We start from the raw sequence: 26,060 nt of genomic DNA on the forward strand, positions 1-26,060 counted from the left end.
AGGTATTGAAATAACGCCACCCATTTTTAATATATGACCTCATTTATATCCGATCTACAGTATAACATATGTAAAACTTCAACAATTTGACAGCTATTATCGTAATTATCTACAAGTTTAATCAGTCAATAAATTAGGTAAGTATATGTAGTTTTTGTACATTTAAGTTTAAATTAGTCAATTACGTACCTCGTAACACTGTCATTACAATTATTAAACTTAAGTTTAGAATTCTATCATTATGTATATAAGCAACAAAAATATAACTTTTCCTTCTTGACTAGATTAGATATGGATTGATGGTTTCAAGGAAGGATTTTCTTGGAGTGGCTTGGTTTTTATACGTACAAAGTACAATCAAAACAGGAAAAAGGTAGAAAGACGTATAGAAGTAGAAAAGTTTAATATAATATATGGTTAAAGTAAGTACGTATAGGTTATCTAAGGTTCTTATATTGGTCCGAAATGGAGATGGATATGACACCTTGATATTTTTCCGTCCTATAACGAAATGGGGTTTTATATTATTTATATAAATGGGAAAATGGTTGTACTCTTATTGTTCGTTCCTAAGCCAAAAAAGCATGTTTTTTATAGTCTAGTTATGATATGCAGATGAACGTCGAAATTAATGAAATTACACTACCGCTACTTGAATGTTTATACTTTACGAAGATTATTAACAATAATGATTAACGTCTTAAGTTAGGCCGACTAAAAAATAAACTTTCTCCGGGACATAATAGAATAATATGCTAAAATAATCCACACCGTAAAGAAAAAATGTACTACTAAAGGAAACTTGGAAGACAATTCATATTGTTTCTATGGGGTTAAAGTTAGATAAAACATCGAAGAATAATCTAATGCAATTATCAATAAACAGCCTTGTCCATAATACGGCTAGTTTTCACTGATATTACTTACTTTCAAAGTATACTTCTAATGATATAATTAATATGTTATACATTTTTATGACTTTAAAGTCATTATTCGACAAACGACGAAGCCAAATCTTCGACAGGGGGGACTTAATTCACAGCTAAATTGTGCATCACATACCTCCTTATCTGTTACACCATTGTTTCAGTGCTTCTTCGAATTCGATTGTTTCTTTATTTCGCACCTCTTGATGCTCGTTCGATTCTTCCCTGTCTTCTTGGGAATTGTGACCGATGTGGTTATCCTGCCTCGAGAACTGTAACAAAATATTTCAATTAGTTACACTAGCAAAGCGACGATAAAATATTTTTAATAGAAAGGAAATAGCTTGCACCAGTACATCAGCTGTATGGCTTTCATAGTCGGAGAAAATGATGATAAAAGAAGTAGAAATTTAATTATAAGTCTGTAAACTGATTTATTACTTACTATTAAGTTCAATTATTTTAGGGTGTTACAAATTTGATGCATTAGCATTGCTATCTCAGAAACTATAGTTTGATGGAGCTTTAGTTAAATGGAGGCAAAGTTGTGCATTTTATTGCTAAATAATTTAGTTAAAAAAAATTCAATTTTTTTTTATTACTTCCGGAGATATCCGACAAAAACCAAAAAAGTCAAATTTCTATTTTATTTTTTTACCATGTTATTATTGATTATTTTGGAAAATCAATGGTACCTTCTGGAGGCACTTTTTTATGCTCTTCAAGAAAATAGTTTTAGTTTTTAGCTCCGACGTTTAAAAAATAAAATACAAATTTGAATTTTTTGGTTTTGGTCGGATATCTCCGGAAGTAACAAAAAAATTTGATTTTTTTTTTGTACTAAATTATTTAGCAATAAAATGCACAACTTTGCCTCCATTTAACTAAAGCTCTATCAACTATAGTTTCTGAGATAGCAATGCTAATGCATCGAATTTGTAACACCCTGTATACAGTCGCAAAGGTAAAAAAGTCGATCCGTCATATACAATTACTACTTACAGCAGTTTTTCTCGTCCAACCTGTTAAAAACTTGTTAATAAAAGCATATTATTAGAGTGAAAAAACAACAAATCAGTGTATTAAATAAAAACTCACTACTTCAACTTCTACAGTTAATTATACATTAAAAAAACAACCAGCACTAAAAAACCGCAATTACGTCATGCATTACTTAGGCGTGACGTCACCAGTTAAAGCGCCCTCTACCTGCTGCGCGAAAAACTCCTGCACTTGTTGTTCGGTCGATTGGCCGTTATTCTGAGCACCCGGATAATGAATGCTCTGCATTTTGAAATTCTGGCCATGCACGTAGTTCTGCGCGGCGTAACCCTGATTGGTCAAGTGGTTCAGTTCTGGAGGACTCGGGGGATGACGGGCGCGCAGCTCTTCCATGAAATTTGCGTCTTGCATGTAGCGTCTTTGCAATTCCTGTTGCCAGCCGCCGTCCGATTCTTCTTCGCCGTCATCTTCAAAATCTAGTTTTTGTAAAACAAGAAAAAAGTGAGTTTGTATGCTTTAGATGTGATACTAAGTTGTTAGAAAAGAGATTTTGATGGTTTGGAGGTTGTCGTAAATAGTTTTGGTATGTAGGTGAAACGAGGAAGCTATAAATAACTTGTGGAATGTGGGTGCAAGCGGTGGCTATTACGAAAAAGGCAAGCATTGGGTGATATTACATGAAAGTTTAATTACCAGGTACTGATATTGACACTGAAAAGAAACCCTGAAAAAGTTTAGTACTTTTTCTAAGTCTCATCTAACTCTCCTCCTTTGCCAGTTCCACAGTTTCAAATAATTTCTTCAGAATCTTTTTGCCAAATTGATCCTATTTACATTAATTAACTTATCTCATGGATAGGAAAAAAGTAAAACTTTGCATATTAGGAAGCAGTTTTGAAAATTTCATCTTACTGATAAAGTTTTTTTTCGATTTCAAAACTCTTTTCTTAATTTTCACAAACAATGTTTTTAGGATGTCAATAACAGTAGCTGAAAATGATACAATAAACTCAAAAATGCTTCAAATAGTGTTGTGTGATACTTACTGAAAATCTAGCGTCGATCTGGAATGTACAAGGCAACAATTCAGAAAAGCAGGCAGCATTCCATATAGACAATCTATCACAGTTTAGACCAGTTTTCTAAGCAAAATGTGTCGGTGTTTGAATAAAGAAAACGAAAATAAAAAACACAAACTTACCTGAACCAAACAATAAAAACAACTGTCTTATAAGTGTTTAATTTTTTTTGAAGTAAAACCAGATCGATTTAAAACAAAATAGTGGACTATTTTATTAATAAAAATAATATTATCAACATCTAAAGACATTCTACTTACACAGGCTAAAAAAATACAACTTAATAACAACTGTAAAAATATTTATAAAAATATATCATAGATTCAATGAGGAGGGAATCAAGTTTAAATGTATATACCGCTAAGCGAAATATTCGAGTATTTTTTCTAGTCAGATCAATCAAACAACACTGTAATCAAGCTAGTAGTGCTGGCTACCAAAGAAACATTAAATAATACTGTATAAATACGGTCAACTCCAACCAAAAATGACACAAATAACTCCAATTTAACCGATTTTATCCGTACCTGAATTTAATTCTCTAACCAATGTTGACATGGCGTTAGTTACGGAATCAGCTGCCACCAAAAGATCATTTCTTAAAGAACGTCCTACCGATCCAGGAGTGCCGTTTCCGTTAGAGCCTGAAACTGTAAGAAAACTCAAAAACTGGCCAGAGCAATAAACTAAAGTGAATACCCATGGTGACGTTGCTAGTTCCCCCAACAAAAGCGTTCCGCACATCCCCACCAACTCCAATTAGAGTGCTGTCATTTTGTAAACTTCTGTCAACTGGCGGACCCAAACCCAAAGGAACGTCTCTCCTTTCTCTGTGAATTATTAATTTATTTAAGTACAGCTCAATAATTTGATACTGTCTATTGTCTCATCAAGCAGATTACACTAAATTAATGATTTTTGTCTACTCTAATTTAATATTTAAAAACTTCAAATATTCTTCTTATTATGATCCTCTTATATTGTATGTTGAATATGTTTATAATAAACATCTCTGAACTTTGCCAGTCAAGAATATTCTAGATACTTGGGTCTGATATTATATTAATAACTAGAAAACTCGGCTTTCTCATGTGGTTAATACCGCAACATCAAAATATGTCCTTTTAATTGAAGTTTTTATTTTTCACAGAAGTTTTTTATCAAATATTTATGGAAAACGTTCAAACGGATTACAGAACACACTCTTGAATTTTTAACTGACCATTGTTAACTAATTTATTAACCATTTGTATGTGACACCAATACCTTAAAATTAAGATTCTTCTAGCAAAAACCGTGGTGGTCTGTTTAAATTGCTGGAAAAATTGTTGTATTATGAGTAGAGTCCGGATTAAAAAGCAGTAAAATCGTGAAAAAAGCGCTTAATAAGCAAAATTATTTTCCTCAAAACTGCATACAAATCTGTAAAATGCAAATATCTTTACTTTTTTTGAGTTCTAGAATTTTTTTAAAGCTTTTAAACTGCTTTAGAAGCATAAGAAAGATTTTAAACATAGAGACATTTGGAAGGTTTTTGGACAGTTTAAAGAGCATATTGAAGTTTCTGGAATAGAAATTCTTAGATGGTTCTAGAATTTTTTTTGAAGCTTTTAGACTGTTTTGATATCTCTTGGGAGCATCTGGACTAGCTGAAGAGCATTTGGAATCTTTTAGACTGTTCTAAAAGCTTTTCGAAGCTTCTAGATTGTTTTGAAAGGCTTCCGACTGTTTTAAAAGCATTTTGGTGTTTCTGCAGTGTTTTGAAATCTTTTTAGACTACTTTAGGAACAATGAAGGTTCTGGACTGCTTTTAAAGCATTTGAAACCCTGTAGATGGTTCTAGAAACTTTTAAACTGTTTTACTCAACTTAAAACCATACAAAAAATAGCAGCAAATAAGCACAAAAAACTAAATTAAGCACAAAAAGAAGAAAGAAGCAAAAAGCATTAAAAATCTGTAAAATGCAAATATCTTTACTTTTTTTGAGTTCTAGAAATTTTTTAAAGCTTTTAAACTGCTTTAGAAGCATACGAAAGATTTTAGACATTTGGAATGTTTTTGACCTTTTTATTCCTTACATTCCAGGTATTTCTGACAAAATCAAACGAATAGCTAAAAAATATAACATCAGAACAATATTTAGAACTCAAAACACATTAAGATCACACTTAACTAAAACAAAACCTCACAATGAAAATGAATCTACAAGAAACGTGATATATAAAATTCCTTGCGAATGCAATCAATTTTATATTGGTGAAACCTCCAGACCTTTAAAAAAACGTATTAAAGAACACCAAAATTATTTAAGAACTGGAGACTTTCACAAATCTAATATATGCCAACACGCGTTTGATAATGTTCATAGAGTCAAATGGAATGAATGTAGTATCATAGACAAAGAAACTTTTTCAAAAAGACGTAAAATAAAAGAAAGTGCATATATTAGATTAAACCATGACTCCTGTGTTGCTACATCCTCTATTAATATTGACCAAACTTGGTTAAATATTCTAGAGGAGGAGATAACACTTGGTCATATCAAACGAAACTGAAATTTCTTGTAATTTTGTTTTCATTATAAAACCCACCTTTCACTACAACAATAGATAACCTTTCCTATTGGAATGACAAAAGTCAAAATTTATGTCAATTTTTATTGACAAAACCCTTCTCAGAGTTCCAAATTGAACATTATCAGGTTTAATATTTATTAAGTTGTTGTTTTCTGTGTTCTGCCGTTGTGTTCTTTCTTTTTTAGATTCTCTGAAGACGGTGGTAGATTTTCCACCGAAACGTCAGCGTTTTTAGGTAACAAGACCGAGCCTAAGTCAGTGGTCTTGTGTTGGGACGACTAGGTTAATGTTATTTTCAACTTTGTTGAAAATAGTGCGAAATTCCATTTTCCCAACAAACCTTTTTTGTGTGAGACAGAAGACCCAATAAACAAAGAAAAAATGAGTAACTCGTCTCAACAAACATATAGAACATATCTTAAAGAGCATATTGAAGTTTCTGGAATAGAAATTCTTAGATGGTTCTAGAATTTTTTTTGAAGCCTTTAGATTGTTTTGATATCTCTTGGGAGCATCTGGACTAGCTGAAGAGCATTTGGAATCTTTTAGACTGTTCTAAAAGCTTTTCGAAGCTTCTAGATTGTTTTGAAAGGCTTCCGACTGTTTTAGAAGCATTTTGGTGTTTCTGCAGTGTTTTGAAATCTTTTTAGACTACTTTAGGAACATTGAAGGTTCTGGACTGCTTTTAAAGCATTTGAAACCCTGTAGATGGTTCTAGAAACTTTTAGAAGCTTTTAAACTGTTTTACTCAACTTAAAACCATACAAAAAATAGCAGCAAATAAGCACAAAAAACTAAATTAAGCACAAAAAGAAGAAAGAAGCAAAAAGCATTAAAAATCTGTAAAATGCAAATATCTTTACTTTTTTTGAGTTCTAGAAATTTTTTAAAGCTTTTAAACTGCTTTAGAAGCATACGAAAGATTTTAGACATTTGGAATGTTTTTGGACAGTTTAAAGAGCATATTGAAGTTTCTGGAATAGAAATTCTTAGACGGTTCTAGAATTTTTTTGAAGCTTTTAGACTGTTTTGATATCTCTTGGAAGCATCTGGATTAGTTGAAGAGCATTTGGACTCTTTTAGACTGTTCTAAAAGCTTTTGGAAGCTTCTAGATTGTTCTGAAAGGCTTCCGACTGTTTTAGAAGCATTTTGGTGTTTCTGCAGTGTTTTGAAATCTTTTTAGACTACTTTATGAACATTGAAGGTTCTGGACTGCTTTTAAAGCATTTGAAACCTTGTAGATGGTTCTACAAACTTTTAGAAGCTTTTAAACTGTTTTAAAAGCTTCTACTCAACTTAAAACCATACAAAAAATAGCAGCAAATTAGCACAAAAAACTTATTTTTAGCACAAAAAGAAGAAAGAAGCAAAAAAATTTGTCAAATCATGTGTTTTTGCGTAAATCGTTCACATTAGATGTCAAAGGTTGGTTGCTTTTATTATTTACAAAAAGCAGAATTCCTAGAAATCCGGAATCTAGTCATTACCTTTGAGTCAATATTGTATATGTATTTAAAATGAGAATAGCGTTTCTTTCTATTCAAATTATTAAATACTCAAAATAGAAATTTGATTTCATTACAGTAAAAATCTTGAAGTATCTTAATTTTAAACATTAGAATCATAACTTGAGATAATAGATTGAATTTCGTTTAAACTGGTAATTTTTTAAGATTTTATCTACTTCAGTAAAAGTATATACGAAGTTATTTAATCTTATTATATTTGACAAAATATTTTATTTTTTACTGAAATTAGAGACAAAAGAAATATCAGTTTTCTCACCTCTCAATCCCTGTAGGAACAGAATTACCTACGTTGGAAGACGGCGGCATACCCATGGGAGTTTGTGGGGCGCTCCTTGGGTTAGACTGACTAGGGGGTGCGGCACCAGGCGGCAGGGGCGGAGACTTTGTGCTCCTTGGGGAGGAATTGGGAGTGCTGCGTGGCGATGATTGGTGATTCTATTTTGATTTGTTTCAGATAATGTTTGCAACACTTTTATCGTTAATACCTTTAGCATCTTCATTAATCCCTCCAACTGGATCATCAGCTGTCGGCGCGAATCTTGCAAAGTAATTAAGTGAGTTTCCAACTCGTCTTTTCGCATACGCAAAGCTCGCAGCTCACTCATCAAAACTGGATTATCGGCGCTGTGACTGGACTCTAGTTCTTGTTGACGTCTAATTGTTAAAATATTTACAGCTTGACTTGTCAATCAAACCAACTTTTACACGTAGCATACTACTTACATATTTAACAAACACTCACCTCAATCTGGCTATCTCTCTCATAATTTCTCTGTTTTTCGCCTCTAATTGATTAATCAACTCTCTTTGGGCCCTAGTAGAGTCCATTCCTAGACAAGCTTCTGAAGGAACACGGCCCTAAAAGAATGCTTAACATTAGCACAATAACAAAGAATACAAGAAGTAACTAACAAATATTAGCTTACTAGAAGCAAAGCAAACTTACGGTAAGTCCATCAGGAGACAAGGAATTTTTCCTGTAGGTAGCACAGCGAGGCTAAAATAAGCAAACAACACACATATTGGCTAAAGCACATTAAATTCCAGAACTGAAAGCAGCAGAAAAAACTACAAAATGGGTACTTACCATGCCAGCGCGTGCTTCTTGAGCAAGTTTGGCTGCATAACGAGCTATCAGTCTGTGCTCATCATCGCGGGCGCTATCCAAACTAAAGAAATCAAGTGTAATAATCAACCAAATCATAAAAAAAACACACAAACCTTCTAGCTGTAGACCGACTGTCTAAACTACCCATTCCATCATAACCAGCGCTATACTGTCCATCAGGAAATCCATTATGAGAGGGAATAGGAGAAGGAGGGCTAAAAAATTACACACAAAATCAAACCTCCCAACAAACTATCAAATAATAAAATAAACTTACACTATATGAGACAAGTTCAAAGTTTTCTCAGGGTGCTCAGGAAACCGGGGCAAGTTGTTCCTTTGTTTATCTGGGACACATCTAAAAGACTTTCTTAAAGATTGTCCTATAGTTTTACTTGGTGACTGTAACTAATCACTTTAGTATTATTTACATCAAATTAGACTAGTCACTCACATAAGAAGCGTATTCTTTAACTTGATGATCCAAGTTATGAGGGGTTGACACTCTACCTTTCCAGAAACAATCCTGACATAAGGTGTAATGCGGACATTTCTGACACCTATACCTAAAGCCTGTAAAGTTTTCCCTTTGGCAACAGTCACACTGAACTGGATGAACCACTAGATATTTAAATACTGTTTTAATGAAAACTGTAAATAAGACAGGAAAATGATTATTACCATTTTCCACGCTAGCAATACGGTGCATTAAAGGCAACCAAACTAAGCAAGGTGGACATGGATCAGACATCATAACATCCAAGAAATCATTAACAGTAACTTTGTTGCTCTAAAATATTATGGTTTCACTAACCCTCTATAGAAATTGTATTTAAATCTTACAGGACTGAATATTGATGCGGCTAAAGTGTCAGTATAACTAAAACTAGGAGACTCATATACAGCAGCTGGTAAGGCCAATACTTCTTGGAGGTACTCATTGAACCTCCACTGAATTAATAAACCATTACTGTCAGATATTTGTGAGAAAACGTCTAAAAAATAAGTACCACAGTAGTATCAGTTAATGACACTGGTTGACTAAATGACTTACATCTTAGTTTATCCATCAATTTACCAGCACATAACGTAGCCAGTGCAACTTTAATGGAGAACACTCTGATTTTACCCACATTATCACTGAAAAAAATGGCAGACACAAATTGACCTTTCAATTAAAATCCTTTAACTTCAATTATACACAATTAAAGATGTTCTATTAATATGTTTAGGTTTGTTTTTAAAAGTCTGATATAACTTTAACCCTATGGCATTCTAATTACCTTATATAGAACAGGAATGTTTCCTTCTCCTAAACATAAATACTTCTCTGAAAAATTGATACTTCTGTAAATCAAGATTTCTATCTTTTTATGAAAAATAATTCGTTATAATATACCAATTATTTGAATAAGGAAACTGACATAAATACACTAAAACATAAACAGTAATGTAGGTACAGAGTACAGTTCTTTTAGAACATGAAATTAGTGTTTCTTTTTTTTCAATTAAAAATGATATGTAAGCCCAGATAACTCTCATATTTCAGTTTAGACCGGCCGTGAAAGCCTTCATAGTCTGATAATGCAGTAGTTTTTGAGAGTTTTAAAAATTTCTTAAAACAAGTGATATACACACATTTTTCATACAAACAAAAATACTTAGGTAACTTCTGTTCTTCTTCTGCTAACTAGTAACCAAAAATACACTTGGCAAGTAAGGACAACATTAGGAAGCCACAAAGAAGAAAACTGAGAAGAGAAAATGCCAAAAAATTATTCACACCATAACAGAGAAATAGAAAAAAGTTGGTTTTCTACAGCAGCTAATATGATAGAAGTTAACCATTTTTTAGTCACAGTTTATTGGAAATCAATCAAAATAGTTACAAACAAAACAAAATTTTCTGATTGATTTGTTACTGAATTTACATTTTCTCTAAAATTAAAATCTGGAAAATAATATATCATTTTCAGTTTTATCTACATAATAGAAAATGAGATTTGTGCACTAAGCTAGTAAATCATTGACTGTGCTATCATAAGAACAAACCTGCACATATTAATTGATAAGATATTTTTAATTTAAAAAAAATCATACTTACACTGTGGCATAAGCAGCTAATAACCAATTTAAAAGCAAACTGGAACACACATCAACATGAGCTTGTTGTGTAGGTGGGGCTCTTTTATTTAAACTATGATACAGTGAACACAAAAGAGTTTCTAGCCGAGCTACACTCAGTTCAGATGATGGTTCCAAAGCATGTAAACCTTGTTCTCGAAATGCTTCAATAACATTCCATATATCCACTGCATGTACTGAAATTGTATTCAAGTTATCAGAAACATTCTTATTAGTTTTGGTTGATAAATTTAAATGTAATTAAAAAGTAGGTCAGGGATCAAAAGTGTATTTTAGGCAACAGAATTGTGGTCAAAAATTGTGCTGAGAGCTACTTACAGCTAACTTTCTTCTGTATAAATCTCAGTTTTGTGGCAGTTCGGTAAGAAGCAAAACGAATTAGATCAAAGTTGTGAGCACTCATTTCATGAATAAGGGCCAACCTGTGATCCGAAGATCCTGGCAAAGCTTCGTGGCCCTGCATTGTAACTGTAACAGGAATCCACTTAATCCAGACGAATTATCGCGGAATTAACGAATGACATCCAACAAAAATAAGGAAAAACAATTTATTACAATCTCAAATCAAACTAAGCAGGCGATTAGAAAACGGAATTTACGCATTATTTCAACGTTAATGGAAACCCAATAAATGAAACCGTATAAATCCTACCTGAAGCTATTTTAGACGCCTGGAATTGGGTCAATAAAACTCCCACTTCATACACAAACTCCGAATTAATTGCACATTAAAATCGAAAAAATTGGATATTCGCCATTTTTCTTGTCTCTGTTATTTTTCTCAAATGTCAAAAGTCATAAATACACAAAAAAAATTGACATCTGCAAACTATTACCGTCTGACTTTTGTCACAACCGGCCTAAAGCAATTTCAAAATGCGTTCGGTTATTAGTCGTTTCTTGTCCCATTTTGGGAAATAATCTTAATATTTAAAGAAATATTATAAATGAAAAAACAAAGAAATATAATGTCTTATTTACAGTAAACACATCTACAAAAAATATATTATTTATGTTTAAATTGGCAGTGTTATAAAACAACCAATTTCTTAAAACAGTGTCAATGCAATTGAGTTTAACGTCCTTTCTTGTTTCCCGCATTTCTTGCCGAAACATAAGCTGCGTACATTTGTTGGTAATTTTGGGCGTAATTATTGCAGAACTCGCAGTAACCTGGAGGACCTTGTGGTCCAGGTAGTCCTTGATGTCCTGGAGTACCTGAAAAATATCAAATTGTCACTGATTTGCTCTTAAATAAAAATAAGAAAACACACCTGGTCTGCCGGGTTCACCTCTATCTCCAGCTCTGCCAGGTATACCTTCACCAGGAGTACCCGGAGGTCCTAAAAAATACATTAAGTTAATAAAAAAGTCACTAAAAGTGAGTCAAATTACCTGGTGGTCCTCTAGGACCTGCAGGACCTTCAATTCCCACGCCTTCTACACCCCTGTCACCTTTTTCTCCCTTTTCTCCAGGCATTCCGATGGAGCCTTGCGGACCGGCTGCTCCAGGTAGTCCCGTATAACCTCGATCACCCGGTAGTCCTGGTGGCCCTGGATTACCTATTATACGCAAAAAAGAAGGAAATTGCATTTTCACTGCAGAGAACTATGTAAGACCTGGAGCTCCAGGTGGTCCTGGTGTGCCGGGTTTTCCAGGTTTGGAAATGCCCGGTGGTCCTGGGGGTCCAACCAATGATAGTGATATGTCTGCTAGTTGATCTGGAAATATTGGTAGGATTTTTAAAAATAAATTTTGTATAATTAGAGGTGGTTGATTACCTCGTAGAACGGCAGCACAAATATCTCTAATTTCTATCTCTGAGTAGGTGCGGCCCTGGAAATGATATTTAAATGTTGTCTCTGACTCTGAAATAATCTTTACATTGCATAAATGTGCAAAATAATAAGCTAAATCGAACGAAACGATCTGATTTCCGAACGCTGCCCAGCTGTAGACGTCAAAAACGCCAATTATTGTGATCTTTCTTCGGTTCTGCACGTATCACATATCTGTCTTTGTCTATTTCTTTTCAAAGTTTACGATACCATAAAAAAGAAAGAGAGCATAAATACGACTCTCTTGCATTAACTCATTGACCTCGTGTCATTAACGTCCTCTTATATTTCTGGACCAATAGCAAACTCGTATTAAAATTGAAGGAGGGGTGAATTAAAATAACCGTCATTTTATTGCTTGTGTCCGTTTTGTATGATGTGCTGGTTTAGGAAAACTGACATTGAAACTTTTTAATCAATATTCGTGGTTTTATGCCGTATTTTACCCAGTTTTTTAACGAATTATACAATTTTAAGGTAAGTTTATATAATGTAATACCATTTTCCTATTTTACTTTGCCAGAAACACATGAATATCAATGGAATGTTGAGACTGTTTTTTTTGACCAGTAAAAAAATAAAATGTGTATTTATCTTTACAATAACAAATTTAAAAATCTCTGCAAACTTGAACGACACTGTCCTTGCTGTTAATAGATGGAGGAAAGAATGTGTGAAGTAGTTTTTATGTTAATTTTTTTATTGTACAAATAAGTAAATCTACTCCATTTACAGAAAACAAAATGACGTCCCACCACGCCACCCGAACTATTCAGGAACAGGAAAATGCATTAACCACTGCTTTGGCTGCTAAACTAGCAGTGAGCCAAAATGGAGTTCATCCAGTTAAAAGGCCAATGGGAGACCTCTCAAATACTGTCCACCATTTGTCAGATACTCAACATGGAGACAACAAGGCTATGGGGCCACCCACGGCCCTTCCAGTTAAAAGTAAAATTACTGTTAGCAAACCATCAGATAAGGAAAATAAGGAAACAAAGGCAAAAACCAAAGTAATTCCTGTTCGCCAAGAAAGTTTGTTGTTAGCAAAACCAACCAAGTTGGAGAAGACTGTAAACAATACTGTGAACAACATCAAGACCACTTTGACAGCACCCAGACCATCAGGAGTGTATGATCCAGATGAAAAATCCAAACACGATCCCCAAATGGTAGTTGAATACATACATGACATCTTGATGTACTTAAGAAGCATTGAAGATGAGTATCCCATCAAGGAAAAGTTTCTAACCAACATGAAAATCACCCCAAAAGTGAGGGCTACTCTTGTTAATTGGCTGGTGGAGGTACATAAAAATTTCAATCTGGAGTTGGAGACACTACATTTGTGCATTTCAATAGTTGACCGCTATGTACAGGTAAGAGGAATTACATCCACTGTTTTATGTTGATTTTCGAAATAGCTGATTTACTGTTTAGGTTAGCTCTTTATTGTGTGAATTTTGTTTATTAGCTATAGCTTAATGGAGTACTACTTAATGGGCAGAATTTTTGTATTTTTAATGAAAAATACAGTCCTACAAATGCTAAAATTTAAGTTGCCACCAAAAAGACTACATCATAAATTCTTTTCCTACTTCTACTTAAATAAATATACTAATCATACAGTTAGAGCCTAGAAAAAAAAAATATTGAAAGAGTAAATTTGAAATTTGCTCAGAATTTTTTAAATGTAATTTTTATTTCTGTAAAATCATTCTCAAGTCAAAATATTAGTATTAATAGTAACAATGATTGTATCTCAATGTGAACAGTTATTCTGAGGTACTAAGAAGGCTTATAGCATCCACACTTTAACTTTGACTGCTTCTATTGTAAATTTTTCCATTCTGAAGACAGTATGAGGTTTTTTAACATAGTTTTTACTGTTTTTAGTTTTCTGAGACAGAAAAAACAAAAAGGCATCTGCCTTCAGTTTAGTTAGGGAGAGGACAGTTAGGTTAAGGACAATTTTAAATATTATTTCCCAATATTGAGGTACTTTGACAGTTTAAAACCAGGCAGCAAAATCTTAGTTGAATACTTATTAATAAATAAAAAAAAAATGATAATTTTATCTCAAGCTGCAATAATATTCAGGTGAAAGAGGCATTAATATGTACTTTCACAACATACTTTTTTGAAGGTCTTAGAATACACTATTTACTACTAAAAACCAACAATTGAATAATTTAATATTAAAAAAAATTAATGAATGTGTACTGAACAATTTTTTTTCTTTTCAGGTGAATAATGCAGTTGACCGAAGTATTTATCAATTGGTAGGAGCTGCAGCTCTAATGCTCGCCGCCAAATATGAGGAAATATACGTACCGGACATAACCGATTTTGTATTTATTTGTGACAACGCTTTTAGCAGAAAGCAATTGCTCCAAATGGAGCTGGATATTACTAGAAAACTGGACTTTCGAATGGGGTGGCCACTATCAATTTATTTCTTGAGACGTTATAGTAAAGTGGCCCAAGTTAGAACCGAACATCATAACCTGGCCAAATACATACTTGAATTAGCTTTACTGGAGTATGAAGTAGCACATGTCAAACCTTCATTACAAGCAGCCGCCGCGTGTTGTTTGTCTGTAGCCATTCTTAATGAAGTCTTGGACCCACAAAAAGTATGGACGCTAACTTTGACTTACTACACCAAATACAAGTACTCAGATTTTAAAGAAGTACTAGGAGACTTTGCTCAGATTCTTGCAAAAGCAAAAATTTCAAAGTTTGACGCCGTAAGAGAAAAATATTCAGACAGTGCCTATGGGAAAATCAGTTTGAGTTTCAAGCTGGAGGGTCCCTTGATTCGAAAATTGACACTATCCCCAGTTTTAAGTAAGAAGTAAATAAGACTGTTTGAAAAACTATATTATATAAGCTAACGTTAATTCATTAAATGTACTCCGATTTTTACTAATAAATCTTATTTTGAGTTGACCTTTTTTGGGTTCTTCAAAGTGTAAATAAAAGGGAGGAAATAGGACAGTCTTTTGCGTGTATTTTATGGTGGCCATTAAGTGTGTGCATTAGGTGAACCTGTTTTTAAAATACCTAACTATTGTGTTTTTGTTTTTTAAGAATGATATGTGTGTAGTATTAGGGTAAGCCAAAATTTAAATTAATATTATGTTATTGATAGGATAACCCAGTGAAGTAATTTTAAATAATAACTATAAGTGGAACTGTGTACGAATTAAAGTTTTTAATCCAAAAATTAAGCCTTACTGTTAATGAAAAAATAAACGATTTAACCAATGTTGTGTAAATTAAAAATGGACGATTTTTAAATTACATTTTAAGCGCAAAATTATGTTTTTCCACACGTGAAAGCAGTTAAACAAACGACGCGAAGCGGAGTTCCCCTAAGCTTTAAGTGCTGAAAAACTACTTTTTGTGCACGTGTTAGCAACAATATTTTTTCTACGAATGAAATAACTATATATTTTGTTTTTAATTTTAAATTTTTTTGACCATTTTCTCACCTACTGTCCGGAAAAATCCTAACTTTGCATAATGTAAAAGTAGCTTCTTTGCGGTCAGTCGTAGAAAAAATATTGTATGGGGTATAATAATGCAATCGTATCATAAATGGCTATTAAGTAATGGTACTATCTCAACTAAAACTTATATTGAGTAGTTTTTATAGAATCAAGAAGTATTAAGTACTTTTAAAAATATGTAGAAAAAAGCGATTTTTTTAATGGTAGTTATCTGTTGATGCATTACTCTGGTCATATTTGCTTTTTGTGTTTAATTTAGTGTAAACACTTATCAACTAAAACTTACTGGTTGTCCGGCGATACCCGGAAGACCGGGATGTCCCCGCGGTCCAGGCTGTCCATAAGCCCCAGGAGCACCATCTTTTCCTGGAAATCCGGGCATACCCATTGGCCCTTCAGGTCCTCGTTCTCCTGCCCCACCTCTTTCGCCCGGCTTTAACTTCCATATTTGAATACCAATTTTTTAAAGATGCGTTGAATCGAACTTACAAGTCCGGGTACTCCAGGCACACCACGAGGTCCGTGCACACCACCATGGTGTCCTCCTTCAACTAGAGTGGAAACTTGTCTAATTTCGCCAGGAGGCCCAGGCGGTCCGGCTGGACCTGGTTTTCCATCAGATCCTGGGATACCTGGTAGTCCTTGCGGACCTGGGTAACCTTGTCCACCCTAATCAGTATTTTCTTAGTGTCTTACTACAGTTACGTGTAAGTGAATATACTTGGTTTCCTGGGTAACCTCGAGGGCCCATCTGACCTTGTGCTCCAGCCTCGCCTCTATCGCCCTTTTGACCTGGAGTGCCAGGTTTACCGGGACTTCCATCTCGACCTGGAGCTCCTTCTATACCTGCGTGACCTCTGACACCTGCTTCACCTTTAATTCCTATCGGACCCTGCACAATAAATTTTAGTAATCCAAAATCATTATTGAGAGGAGCAAGAGCAGCTATACCTGTTTTCCTGGTGGTCCGCGGAGTCCTTCCGGTCCAGGAGGTCCTTGGATTCCAGTTAAACCTGGTGGACCTGGTAACCCCGGAAATCCCCTTTCTCCTTTTTCACCAGGAGTCCCAGGTACTCCCGGATTACCTGGAGATCCAGGCGGTCCTCTTTGTCCTTCTGCGCCTTTAAATAATTAAAAAAACAATAATGTTATAACATTGAACATTCAAATTGGCAAGATCTTAATTTAAAAAAAAGTTTTAACAAACCACCAATTTTAATTCAAAATTTCACTTTTTTATTCAAAAAACTAACTAACCAGGAATTCCTGGTGTTCCAGGTTCTCCAGCATCTCCCTTAAATCCGAGAGGTCCAGTCAACCCAATTGGTCCTGCCGGTCCCTAAAAAATAATGTTGTAGATTTACCGAACCAGTTTTGGGAAATAAAATGCTACTGTCAATCCCGTTTGCCCTATTGGTCCCGGTGCTCCAGGTGGACCAATAAATCCCGGTAAGCCTTTGGGGCCTTCTGGACCTGGCGAGCCTTCTTTTCCTGGTGGTCCTCGCGCTCCGTCTAAACCGGGTAGACCTGGATAGCCTCGGACACCTTGTTCTCCTTTTTCTCCCTGTTCTCCGCGCTCTCCAGACCAGCCTTTTAGACCTGGACTTCCAGGAACACCCGGTTCACCTTTCAGTCCTGGAGGGCCTGGAATTATTTGACCAATTTCGCTGCCGGTACTTATGCCTGGAGGACCTGGCGGACCCTAAACAAATTTATTATTCAACGAGTATAAAAGGGGTTCTTTGATTTGGACAAACCGTCAGTCCTGGAAGTCCACGTTCTCCAGATGGACCTTGATCGCCTTTAGGGCCGGTGTAGCCAATAGGGCCTATTGGACCTTCGTTTCCGTCTTTTCCTGGAAAACCTGGAGGTCCTCTGGGCCCTATTTGTCCTTCTTCACCTGGAGGACCCTTTACACACACAATTGTGATTTAAATTATTTTAAAGTCTTGACATTACCGGAGGTCCTCTGAGTCCTACAGGACCTGGCGGTCCTTCGACTATGGTGGCTTCTGGTGCAGTAACCACTTCTCCAGGTGGACCGGGTGGGCCTTGAGGTCCTACTGCTCCCGGATTACCGTCAAATCCTCTTTCGCCCTTTTCACCATGATCACCAGGTTCTCCCTTTATTTGGAATCAGGTTTTTATTGTTTATGTCTACTCTTTACTTGTTTAATGTTTTTAATTATCACCTATGTGCGTCAGTTAGTTTGCAGATGTTTGATAACTTTTTACACTCAGAATCTTGCTTAGAAAGATTTTGAAATAAACAGTTACAATTACATAAACCTTCCTCAATACTTAGTCTACAATAAAATGAAAGATGACATTTTGGTTTTTTTGTTTTTAGAGAAAGCGATATGAAAATAATAATCATTGTATACTTTAATTCCTGGAAGACCTGGTACTCCACTAACTCCCGGTGGTCCAGGTGGGCCAGAAATACCAGACAGTCCTCTGATTCCTGGTAACCCTTGAAGTCCTGGTGTTCCCTATTATACCAAAACACACTAATAAATAATAATAAAAAATAGAAAATTGTGTTAATAGTATGTAATTGTAAAACCCCCATTTATTAGTTAAGTAATTTTATGTTAGTTAATTTATTTTACCTTATATATTTACACTGTCTGTATTAATTTTTTAAGCTGAATTTTTTATACCTTTTTAAATTAGTTGCAGTTAAGTTCGAGGATTGAATAGAAAATTTTGGAATTTTTATTATTGATACTTTCAGAATCTTTTCTAAAACTGTCCTCTGGGGCCATATTTTGGTAATGTCAAGCAACTATTACAAGAACAGTAAATCAACCATAATTTTGATAACTATGTACAGTTCTGTAAAAAAAACAGATTTAAACCTACTCTGGGACCTGGAAGTCCTCTAAACCCATTAGCTCCTTTTTTCCCGGGTAATCCTATATTTCCTGTCGAGCCTTTAGGACCAGGTAGGCCCTGCAATGTTAGCGTTTTTAAAAGCGCGTTATTAAATTAGTATTTAAATTATTATTATAGTTTGTGCAATTTATTGACTATTTTGTAAGTATTCAGTAGGCTGGTTATTATTCAAGCTGGTCTCCACAGCTCTAAAAAATTTCAAAAAGCAAGCTTTGGTCCTTAAAACGTACTGGATAACCAGGCGTGCCAAATTCACCCCTTTCGCCTCTGGGACCTGGTGGTCCTTGTAGTCCTGGTGGACCTGGATATCCCCTTTCTCCAGGTAAACCCTTTTAATTTACAAAGTGTAATATAATAGTAAACCACAATAAATAAACACTTAAAGTGTCAGAAAATGAGAGACAATACATACATCTGTTCCGTTGTAACCTGGCAAACCTCGGGGACAAACAATGTCACAAGATGGCCCTGCTACAGGAATGGGCGTGGTTGGTAGTGGTAGTATTACAGGTGGTTGAGGATCCAGATAGGCAGTACCATACTAAAAAAACCCATAAAGTTTGGCATGGTATTATAAAAGGTGATTGTGTAAAGTAGGTACCTTAGGAATTTCTTGACAAAGCTCTCTTTGAGGTCGAGTCGGGTCGCAGCTCATCAACATCCATTGTAAATCAATCTGAAATTATGACATTATTGTACAGTTTGTTATTATGACCGAAAGACAAAAACTTACAGGGACGGTTTCCTTAGAATTTGCAAATTTTGAAATGGATATGTTTCCGTTAATGTCAATAAATCCCCTGGGATTCATAGGTTGTTCTTCCATATCTTTGCAATCTACAAAGAGTCTAACTTTGTCTCGGTACACTCCAAAATGGATTTTGTGCCAGTTCCTGTCAAAAACCTAAAATAAACGAAAATTTTAAACATTTCCTTTTATTCAGGGTTCTTGAGAAATATTTGCAAAAATGTTTCTAATTGTCATGGCTCGACCAGCTTTTTAGTGGCACTAAAATACAATACTTTCTGGATATTTTAATTTGCTTTATCAAAAATAAAAAACAAAAAAGTGAACGATCCTGCCAGGATTCGAACCTGGAATCTTCTGATCCGTAGTCAGACGCGTTATCCGTTGCGCCACAGGACCTTGTAACCCATTTTTACCAAGCCGCTACACTACCTACACTACCATACAGCAATTTATAAATAAATCTTCATATCTATAAATAAAATAGACTTCCTTAGTACCTTAGCATTGTTAAATCTTAAGGTCTGCAACCGTCCTTCGTAATCCTGAATGGCAAAGTCAATGCTACGGAATCTAGGATTTAAAGCCACAAAGAAATGAGGTCTTTGTTGTATATCGGCTACTCGAATCATGTGCCAAGTGGATTTTGCTACTTTTCTAGCTCTAAACGTTGATATGAAGGAAAATTGTTCCGGTAAACCTTGTGGGAAGACGTTTCTGTTAACGAAGAAAGAGTATCATATTAGTCCAATTAGCTTACAGGCCCGGCTAGCTCAGTCGGTAGAGCATGAGACTCTTAATCTCAGGGTCGTGGGTTCGAGCCCCACGTTGGGCGAAACTTTTTTATCTTATTTTTTCATTTTTATATTTTTACCTTGTCGGTACTGTAAGATCAGTAGTTCTTTCCAGTCTGTATGCGGTTTGTAATGAGGTAGACCCAGTCACTTTACTAACACCCGAATATTGGGTTTCTAATAAATCTAATCTAAATTGTCGTATAAAATCGTAAGCCTGCAGGTCGTCGTCGCCGATTCGGTAATCAGCACAAGGTCCGCTAACATCTTCTTCTAGTATATTCAGCTCTAAAATAAATCAGTAAAAGTTAAAACTAAAATGAGAAAAAATCTAAAATACTTACGACAGCTGATTTGTTTTAAATTCAGCCAGAAAACCAGTTGAAATAAATAACAATAAGTCCATCTATAAATAAAATAGTAATAAATAGTTGGCAAATTAGTTTATTGTCAAATGTCCTACTGAATTTTTTATTTGCAAAAATTGATATTCTTTTATTCCATTTTATATTTTATAACACAAAATTACCAATTAAGTTCACTTTGTCTATACAAAGTCCTTGGATTTATGGAAGATTAAAAATTCAACAGAAAAACATGTTATTCAAAAAATTAATTTTCTATTTATGCTGCTTTAAAAAATTGAAATATACTCATATTTTACTAAGTCAACTAGAAACAAACTTTTTTATAAATAACCCTATAAATTAATATTGACATTTCGTAAATCTAGTGGTCTTTTCTATAGTGCCTCTATCGTAGAATAAATAAGTAAATGCAAATTCACATTGAACTTAATAACATTGGATTCATGTAACTTAGATAAACCTTTTACTTAACACATATAACTGTTCTTGAAAATACTTACATTAGATTAGAAATTTTCCTCATTTTCACTTAATTTAAAAAAACTAGTGCATTATTGTTTGTTAAAAAAAAAACACTGAAAAGTTAAATAAGCATGTTATTTTAACTGGAAACCGAGTCTGTTATACTTAAGAGATGCAAGCGAACTAATAGAGTCGATAACTATTACTGTCGTCCAAGATTGAAATTTAGGCTTAATTTAACTTGCAGATAGGCGCTGATTCTTTTCAGACCAGATTTTTTTCTAATTAAAATGCACATTAATAACTGGGATGAGTAAGTGGATTACGGACAATTTAATTGGGAACGATGTTTAAGCCATCATGAATTTAATTCTACAAATAATTGTCTATTTACGAAGGTTTGGGAAAAGTAAATTAACTTGTGTGACATAAAACATTTAATTTTCACAATACGCAAATACAGTCAGTTGGACAATAATGACACACCCATCCAGTCAGTCTTCACTGGTATGTGAAGTGATGTATTCCAGTTCGATATTTTGGAGAATCGCCTCTAAGTTCTGTACAAAATATAATTTTTTTGGTGGAAAACTGCAAAGTAGCGTGCTTGTACCTCAATTGACGACTCGAAGGAATTCCAATGGATGCTAATGCAAGCTGATATGACATCATACAGCAACTCCAATTGCGACACAGACATATTTCTGGAGGTACTTAACGCAGCGTGCTTCCATAGTCTGGTAATGTTTTGCATTTGTGGATCTTCAACAAATCGGTTACAGTTAAAACTGAAATTAACTGGATTGCGTAGCTAGTTACCAATTTTTTCAATAGCAAAACGTTCGTCACCATCCTCTTTAGCTTCTTGTGAGTGGTACCTTTTGCTCGACAAAAACGCCCTGAGAGACGTGGAGGTTTGGTTGTCTGTCTGATCTTCCTGCTTGATCAACGAGGATAACACACCGCTAAAGTAGGGCGTGTCCTCGCAGGTCTCAAAACTGTCATAGCTGTCGCACTTTTTTATACTCAAGTCACCACGTTTTGAATCTAATGATAAATTCTGATTCTGTTATTGTTTTATGAAGCAAATAATCCATGAAAACTGGTCCTGTGTCCCTGTCCTTAAAGCTTAATCAAGTTAGGGACTAAAGATCTTGCAAGGAAAAGTAATCAGTAAATCTCCTTTGTAAATTATTCGGACGGAATTTTGATCAATTTGTATAAAGACTTACCTAACTCAGGAAGAACATATGGAAAATCTCATGTGTGTTACATGGTAGGTTGATTGTCTACTTTCTAAACAAATTAACCACATAGGATTTATGAGGCAATGAAAAGTGTATTGCATAACGACGGTAAATTTGTAGACACACCACCAAAATTCATAATGAAACCACCAACCAAATTTGATGAACGTTTGCATTGGTATGGCTTTAAAGTCAACTAAGTTCAAAGATGGCGATGAAATATGGCCGTATTTTATATAAAAAACAAAGATCACTTAAAACAGATCAATCATTGCAAAAGACTGGTGATTAAGATGATTAACAAAACTGTGTATAGAAGGAATCCAAAGAGTGTCCGAGAGGAAAATTAATATGTTGTTTATAGAGACTTCTGATGATCAACAATAAGGTTTAAAAAAGAGAAAAATGTATCGAATGACGATCGATATGTAGCACAGCCAAAAACAGCTTCCCTTTCTAGTCTTAATAATCCAAAAAATCAATTTTTGATACAAAGTATTCTCAAACACAACTTACGTTCAATTTCTTTCCGCATATCAAATATATTATTACAGCTACTAGATCGGACAAGTTTCAAATGATTAGATGGTCCCTGCAATTTAGGACGTTTGGCCACAACCATTTGACTGGGACTGTCCCTCCGTCGTTTTGTCTTTATAGCTCTGCCAGCTTTTTTACCTCGAATTTCTACTTAAATCACTCACGATATTGCCAACTCTACCATTAATTAATCATCACCAACTTTTGCATCCTCTAGACAAATTCTTTCTGCAATTTTCCAAAACAGCAATCAAGCTGACAATGTTACGATCGTAAAACAATGGTTTCAGGAAAGCTAAGCGTTCCTCATCTGTTGGATCATCAATTTTTAGCAATATACTGCTGTGGTTGTAGAAGAAGTGTTGAAGCTGAAAATTAATGTTGGAACAAGGCAACAGTTGTGGACTTAATAATTACAGTTGGAGGAACATCACTTTTGCATGTTGCAATAACTAGGATGGGTAAACCAGCGTGAATATCCTCCAAAGTGGAAAGAATGCTCAATTGTTCACAATCACTGATGATGCCCCACCATTCATCAACTCTGGACAGCAGGAAAACGCAAGGGTTGTGAACCACGTTGAAGAAAAAGTTCTTCTAAAAACGTTTATCAGAAAGAACTCATAATTATAGTACATATTGACTCACTTTAAAAATGTTTGTGACATCATACAGAAAAACCGGCAAATACTCCAATCGTTGTAGCAAAGCGGGGATCAAATGACTATACACACCCTGCATGCTACTACCAATTAGTAGCACACGACCTGCGTATCTTTCCTCACCTATAAAGTACCTGCAAACCAAAGCTCCTTGAAAATGTTATCACCAGGTCAGCAGAACCGTACTACTTGAAATTCTCCTCCAGAAAATGAGGCCAGATTCTTTGAATTGAGGTGGTGATTTTGGTGAGCTGTCCTTCAAGTAGCGGTCTGATTGTTGTAGTTAACTTTCTCATAATGAGACCAGCTTTTTGCGTTGAAGGCACTATTGCCATACGAGCGTTGAGGAAATCACATTCTTCCACCTGCAATTCTACTCTTTTTCTTCAAAAACTAACCGCTTTGTTGAAGTCGCACCTTTAACTTTTCCGGTTCGATCTTTATTCCAGCTCGATCATGCACACCAGGATAAACCCTTTTCAAGCACCTCACTATAGCGTCAGCACATAAAGCTTGAAGATCAGCACCACTAAAGCCTGGAGTGGATTCTACTAAGGTATTGATCAACCTGGGGTTTGGTTTATGTTTCCAGGACATTGTGTGAACCTAGTACAGGCTGTTTTATTATCAATTACAAGATGGATATTTTACCTGACTTGATCTTGTGGTGACTTGTTAAATGGAAAAAAGGTTATTAAGGTTTAATGTTAGATTCAATTTAAAGTTGCAAGCAAATGTTGACCTTACTGATATTCAATATAGAATTATTTTCGTTGGAAACGTCAGCAACTTCAAAGCTATTTTAAAAATTTTTCAAATATTGACTTAAAAGTGTTCTGAAAAATTGCCAGAGGCCTCTAGAATCATTTAGGAAATGCCAGCAGCATCAATATACAAAAATGTCTTAATACCTCCAAGATTTCCCTCCTGGATTCCGAGCCAGGAAGAGGAAAATACAGTTCTTTATCAAATCGGCCTGGCCTCCTCAAAGCTGGATCAATGGCATCAATTCTATTGGTAGCTCCGATTACTATAACTCCTGGTTTGTTGTCCAAACCATCCATTAGAGCTAACAATGTTGCCACTACACTGGAATGGATTTGGTCCATTTGTCTATCCCGCACTGGAGCTAACCCATCTAGTTCATCAAAGAAGATTATAGAAGGTTTGGACTTTGTAGCCTACGAGCAGCAGTATAAAATCTAGTCACCAGGTGAAATAGTGTAAAACCTTCTCGAACAGATCCCGTAAATTTTTTTCTGATCCTCCCACCCATTTATCTAACACATCTGCACCTTTTCTAGCAAAGAAAGCGACTTTTCCTACACCTTCTTTGTTGATTTCTGTTGCTAAAGCTGCTGCAACTAATGTTTTTCCTGTACCTGATTAACAAGAAGTTTCCTAAAAAACGTTACTAAACCTTGTAGACTCTCACCTGGAGGTCCGTGAAACAAAACTCCTCTAGGTGCCTTGATGTTAAAGTGGGTGTAAATATTACTGTGAAGTAGAGGGAAAATTATGATTTCCCGTAGGGTTTTCAAATGGTTGCTTAGACCGCCGATTTTGCAAAAGTCCAGCACCGATCCTTGAGCTAATTTCGTACGTTTAGATTTGTGAGGAGCTGGTGAGTTTGGGTTCTTGTTTTGCAACGACATTGGCTCGAGATAATGATTTTGTGTACTGAAAAATTGGACGAAGAGTTTTTGAACTTGGATTTGGATTTTGAAAATTATCAACGCTCGAAACGTCAGAATATGTTTGACATATTTCAAAAATGGATTTCTGTTAGGTGGACTACACCATTTACACAGGTAGTTTAGAAAATATCACTTGGATTTTAGAAAATATAAGTTGCATCTTAGAACTTAAAAATTGTATTTCAGTATCGTAAATTTGATTTTAGAAAGCGTGAGTTGGATTTCAGATTAGTCTCTTGTATTTCAGAAAACCTCTGTTGGATATTAGAATAGTTATTTTAATTTCAGAATTTGTCACGTGTATTTTGAAAAAAGTTATTTCAATCTCAGAATTTTATTATGTTTCTGTGTGTTTATTAGCCCATTTTTTTAATTTAATATCTGCGAATTGTTCCATATGTAGTAACAATTACGAGTTACAAAACGCCAACAAGAATAACTTTGTCAATGAATATAAAATTTACATCCAAACTGGCATATCTTCATTTGCTAAAACTTTTAATAACTTTGTAACAATGACAGCACAATTACCTTTCACAGATGTTAGTATGAAGATTTCTGATATACAACTTTAATTTTCCAAATTACAAATAACCGTGTCAAAAATCCAACTGATCTTTTCTGAAATTCAAGAAACTATTCTAAAATACAATTTGCAATTTCTAAAATCAAAGTTATTATTCTAATATTGAATGTACCGTTTCCGAAATACAAGTGATATTTCTAAAATGCAACTGACGCTTTCTAAATTACATATGTAAATGGTGTAGTGGTTTTCTTGTAATTTCACAGGTTTCATACATACAAAAGAAAATGACAATGCAGTAATTCTATTCATTTATGTTAGTAATATGCAAGATGCAATTGTATCGACCAGCTATCATGATTCAATACAATTATCAATTAACCTTCAGTGACTTCAG

At 34.7% G+C, this 26,060-nt stretch overlaps 4 protein-coding genes and 2 non-coding genes across 15 annotated transcripts; 2 read left to right on the forward strand and 4 right to left on the reverse strand.

The window, feature by feature from the left end:
• Nucleotides 1–23: 23 nt before the first annotated feature.
• Nucleotides 24–11,174, reverse strand: Dyb (Dystrobrevin). Of its 5 annotated transcripts, none has more exons than XM_081974472.1 (18): nucleotides 11,020–11,174; nucleotides 10,686–10,835; nucleotides 10,327–10,543; nucleotides 9,277–9,362; nucleotides 9,066–9,217; nucleotides 8,904–9,012; nucleotides 8,677–8,843; nucleotides 8,500–8,624; nucleotides 8,336–8,437; nucleotides 8,202–8,283; nucleotides 8,061–8,111; nucleotides 7,857–7,972; nucleotides 7,600–7,768; nucleotides 7,371–7,549; nucleotides 3,707–3,837; nucleotides 3,535–3,657; nucleotides 2,136–2,404; nucleotides 24–1,198 (listed from the first exon to the last, which is right to left on the reverse strand). In XM_081974472.1, exons 2-18 carry the CDS (start codon nucleotides 10,828–10,830, stop codon nucleotides 1,067–1,069), a joined length of 2,355 nt encoding a protein of 784 aa, XP_081830598.1. In that variant the 5' UTR covers nucleotides 10,831–10,835; nucleotides 11,020–11,174; the 3' UTR covers nucleotides 24–1,066. The 5 variants fall into 5 exon arrangements, 4 of the variants coding, with proteins under 4 accessions (XP_081830598.1, XP_081830597.1, XP_081830599.1 ...); XM_081974471.1 differs by having other exon boundaries at nucleotides 8,500–8,630; XR_014177362.1 differs by lacking the exon at nucleotides 24–1,198 and adding an exon at nucleotides 2,975–3,070 and having other exon boundaries at nucleotides 2,263–2,404; nucleotides 8,500–8,630.
• Nucleotides 11,175–11,327: 153 nt separating this feature from the next.
• On the reverse strand, nucleotides 11,328–21,190 carry LOC145725644 (uncharacterized). Of its 2 annotated transcripts, none has more exons than XM_081974469.1 (22): nucleotides 21,030–21,190; nucleotides 20,506–20,567; nucleotides 20,242–20,449; nucleotides 19,868–20,084; nucleotides 19,353–19,523; nucleotides 19,221–19,295; nucleotides 19,032–19,160; nucleotides 18,850–18,948; nucleotides 18,106–18,213; nucleotides 17,681–17,845; nucleotides 17,479–17,631; nucleotides 17,115–17,423; nucleotides 16,979–17,060; nucleotides 16,673–16,842; nucleotides 16,443–16,613; nucleotides 16,211–16,390; nucleotides 16,008–16,154; nucleotides 12,150–12,204; nucleotides 11,988–12,089; nucleotides 11,767–11,930; nucleotides 11,642–11,714; nucleotides 11,328–11,585 (listed from the first exon to the last, which is right to left on the reverse strand). In XM_081974469.1, exons 1-22 carry the CDS (start codon nucleotides 21,050–21,052, stop codon nucleotides 11,443–11,445), a joined length of 3,006 nt encoding a protein of 1,001 aa, XP_081830595.1. In that variant the 5' UTR covers nucleotides 21,053–21,190; the 3' UTR covers nucleotides 11,328–11,442. The 2 variants fall into 2 exon arrangements, with proteins under 2 accessions (XP_081830595.1, XP_081830594.1); XM_081974468.1 differs by having other exon boundaries at nucleotides 11,642–11,710; nucleotides 11,763–11,930.
• LOC145725655 (G2/mitotic-specific cyclin-B-like) lies at nucleotides 12,524–15,476 on the forward strand. 2 transcript variants are annotated; one of them, XM_081974490.1, is made up of 3 exons: nucleotides 12,524–12,683; nucleotides 12,942–13,585; nucleotides 14,453–15,476. In XM_081974490.1, the coding sequence occupies exons 2-3, from the start codon at nucleotides 12,950–12,952 to the stop codon at nucleotides 15,065–15,067; spliced, it is 1,251 nt and encodes a 416-aa protein (XP_081830616.1). In that variant the 5' UTR covers nucleotides 12,524–12,683; nucleotides 12,942–12,949; the 3' UTR covers nucleotides 15,068–15,476. The 2 variants fall into 2 exon arrangements, with proteins under 2 accessions (XP_081830616.1, XP_081830617.1); XM_081974491.1 differs by lacking the exon at nucleotides 12,524–12,683 and adding an exon at nucleotides 12,768–12,884.
• On the reverse strand, nucleotides 19,694–19,766 carry TRNAR-ACG (transfer RNA arginine (anticodon ACG)). Its single transcript has one exon. It is a non-coding gene; the product is annotated as a tRNA-Arg (tRNA).
• TRNAK-CUU (transfer RNA lysine (anticodon CUU)) lies at nucleotides 20,130–20,202 on the forward strand. Its single transcript has one exon. It is a non-coding gene; the product is annotated as a tRNA-Lys (tRNA).
• Nucleotides 21,191–21,410: 220 nt separating the features above from the next.
• LOC145725647 (ATPase family AAA domain-containing protein 2-like) lies at nucleotides 21,411–25,210 on the reverse strand. Of its 4 annotated transcripts, none has more exons than XM_081974476.1 (12): nucleotides 24,876–25,208; nucleotides 24,671–24,822; nucleotides 24,352–24,621; nucleotides 23,858–24,046; nucleotides 23,630–23,805; nucleotides 23,427–23,574; nucleotides 23,196–23,372; nucleotides 22,981–23,146; nucleotides 22,755–22,928; nucleotides 21,811–22,038; nucleotides 21,605–21,753; nucleotides 21,411–21,551 (listed from the first exon to the last, which is right to left on the reverse strand). In XM_081974476.1, the coding sequence occupies exons 1-12, from the start codon at nucleotides 25,093–25,095 to the stop codon at nucleotides 21,486–21,488; spliced, it is 2,115 nt and encodes a 704-aa protein (XP_081830602.1). In that variant the 5' UTR covers nucleotides 25,096–25,208; the 3' UTR covers nucleotides 21,411–21,485. The 4 variants fall into 4 exon arrangements, with proteins under 4 accessions (XP_081830602.1, XP_081830601.1, XP_081830604.1 ...); XM_081974475.1 differs by having other exon boundaries at nucleotides 22,755–22,925; nucleotides 23,196–23,375; nucleotides 24,876–25,207; XM_081974478.1 differs by having other exon boundaries at nucleotides 23,196–23,375; nucleotides 24,876–25,207.
• Between the last annotated feature and the right edge of the window lie 850 nt (nucleotides 25,211–26,060).

Source organism: Ips typographus, linkage group LG2, assembly GCF_016097725.1.
Source record: "Ips typographus isolate SLU linkage group LG2, UJ_Ityp_2.0, whole genome shotgun sequence".
Taxonomy (NCBI): Eukaryota; Metazoa; Arthropoda; class Insecta; order Coleoptera; family Curculionidae; genus Ips; species Ips typographus.

What these genes read in the sequence shown, in the direction of transcription:
- Dyb (XM_081974471.1), bottom strand. Translation starts at nt 10,830, where the DNA reads ATGCAGGGCCACGAAGCTTTGCCAGGATCTTCGGATCACAGGTTGGCC. An exon ending in GTTCCTACAGGGATTGAGAG is followed by an intron (nt 3,838 to 7,370) that starts GTGAGAAAACTG and finishes AATAATTCACAG; the next exon opens with AGAAAGGAGAGACGTTCCTT. An exon ending in AGGAGTTTTTCGCGCAGCAG is followed by an intron (nt 1,199 to 2,135) that starts GTAGAGGGCGCT and finishes ATTTTGTTACAG; the next exon opens with TTCTCGAGGCAGGATAACCA.
- LOC145725655 (XM_081974490.1), top strand. Translation starts at nt 12,950, where the DNA reads ATGACGTCCCACCACGCCACCCGAACTATTCAGGAACAGGAAAATGCA. An exon ending in TAGTTGACCGCTATGTACAG is followed by an intron (nt 13,586 to 14,452) that starts GTAAGAGGAATT and finishes TTTTCTTTTCAG; the next exon opens with GTGAATAATGCAGTTGACCG.
- LOC145725644 (XM_081974469.1), bottom strand. Translation starts at nt 21,052, where the DNA reads ATGAGGAAAATTTCTAATCTAAT. An exon ending in TTGGCACGCCTGGTTATCCA is followed by an intron (nt 18,214 to 18,849) that starts GTACGTTTTAAG and finishes TTGGTATAATAG; the next exon opens with GGAACACCAGGACTTCAAGG. An exon ending in GTGGACTTCCAGGACTGACG is followed by an intron (nt 17,424 to 17,478) that starts GTTTGTCCAAAT and finishes AAATTTGTTTAG; the next exon opens with GGTCCGCCAGGTCCTCCAGG.
- LOC145725647 (XM_081974478.1), bottom strand. Translation starts at nt 25,095, where the DNA reads ATGTCGTTGCAAAACAAGAACCCAAACTCACCAGCTCCTCACAAATCT. An exon ending in TACGGGATCTGTTCGAGAAG is followed by an intron (nt 24,622 to 24,670) that starts GTTTTACACTAT and finishes TGCTGCTCGTAG; the next exon opens with GCTACAAAGTCCAAACCTTC. An exon ending in TTTTGCTATTGAAAAAATTG is followed by an intron (nt 21,754 to 21,810) that starts GTAACTAGCTAC and finishes GATTTGTTGAAG; the next exon opens with ATCCACAAATGCAAAACATT.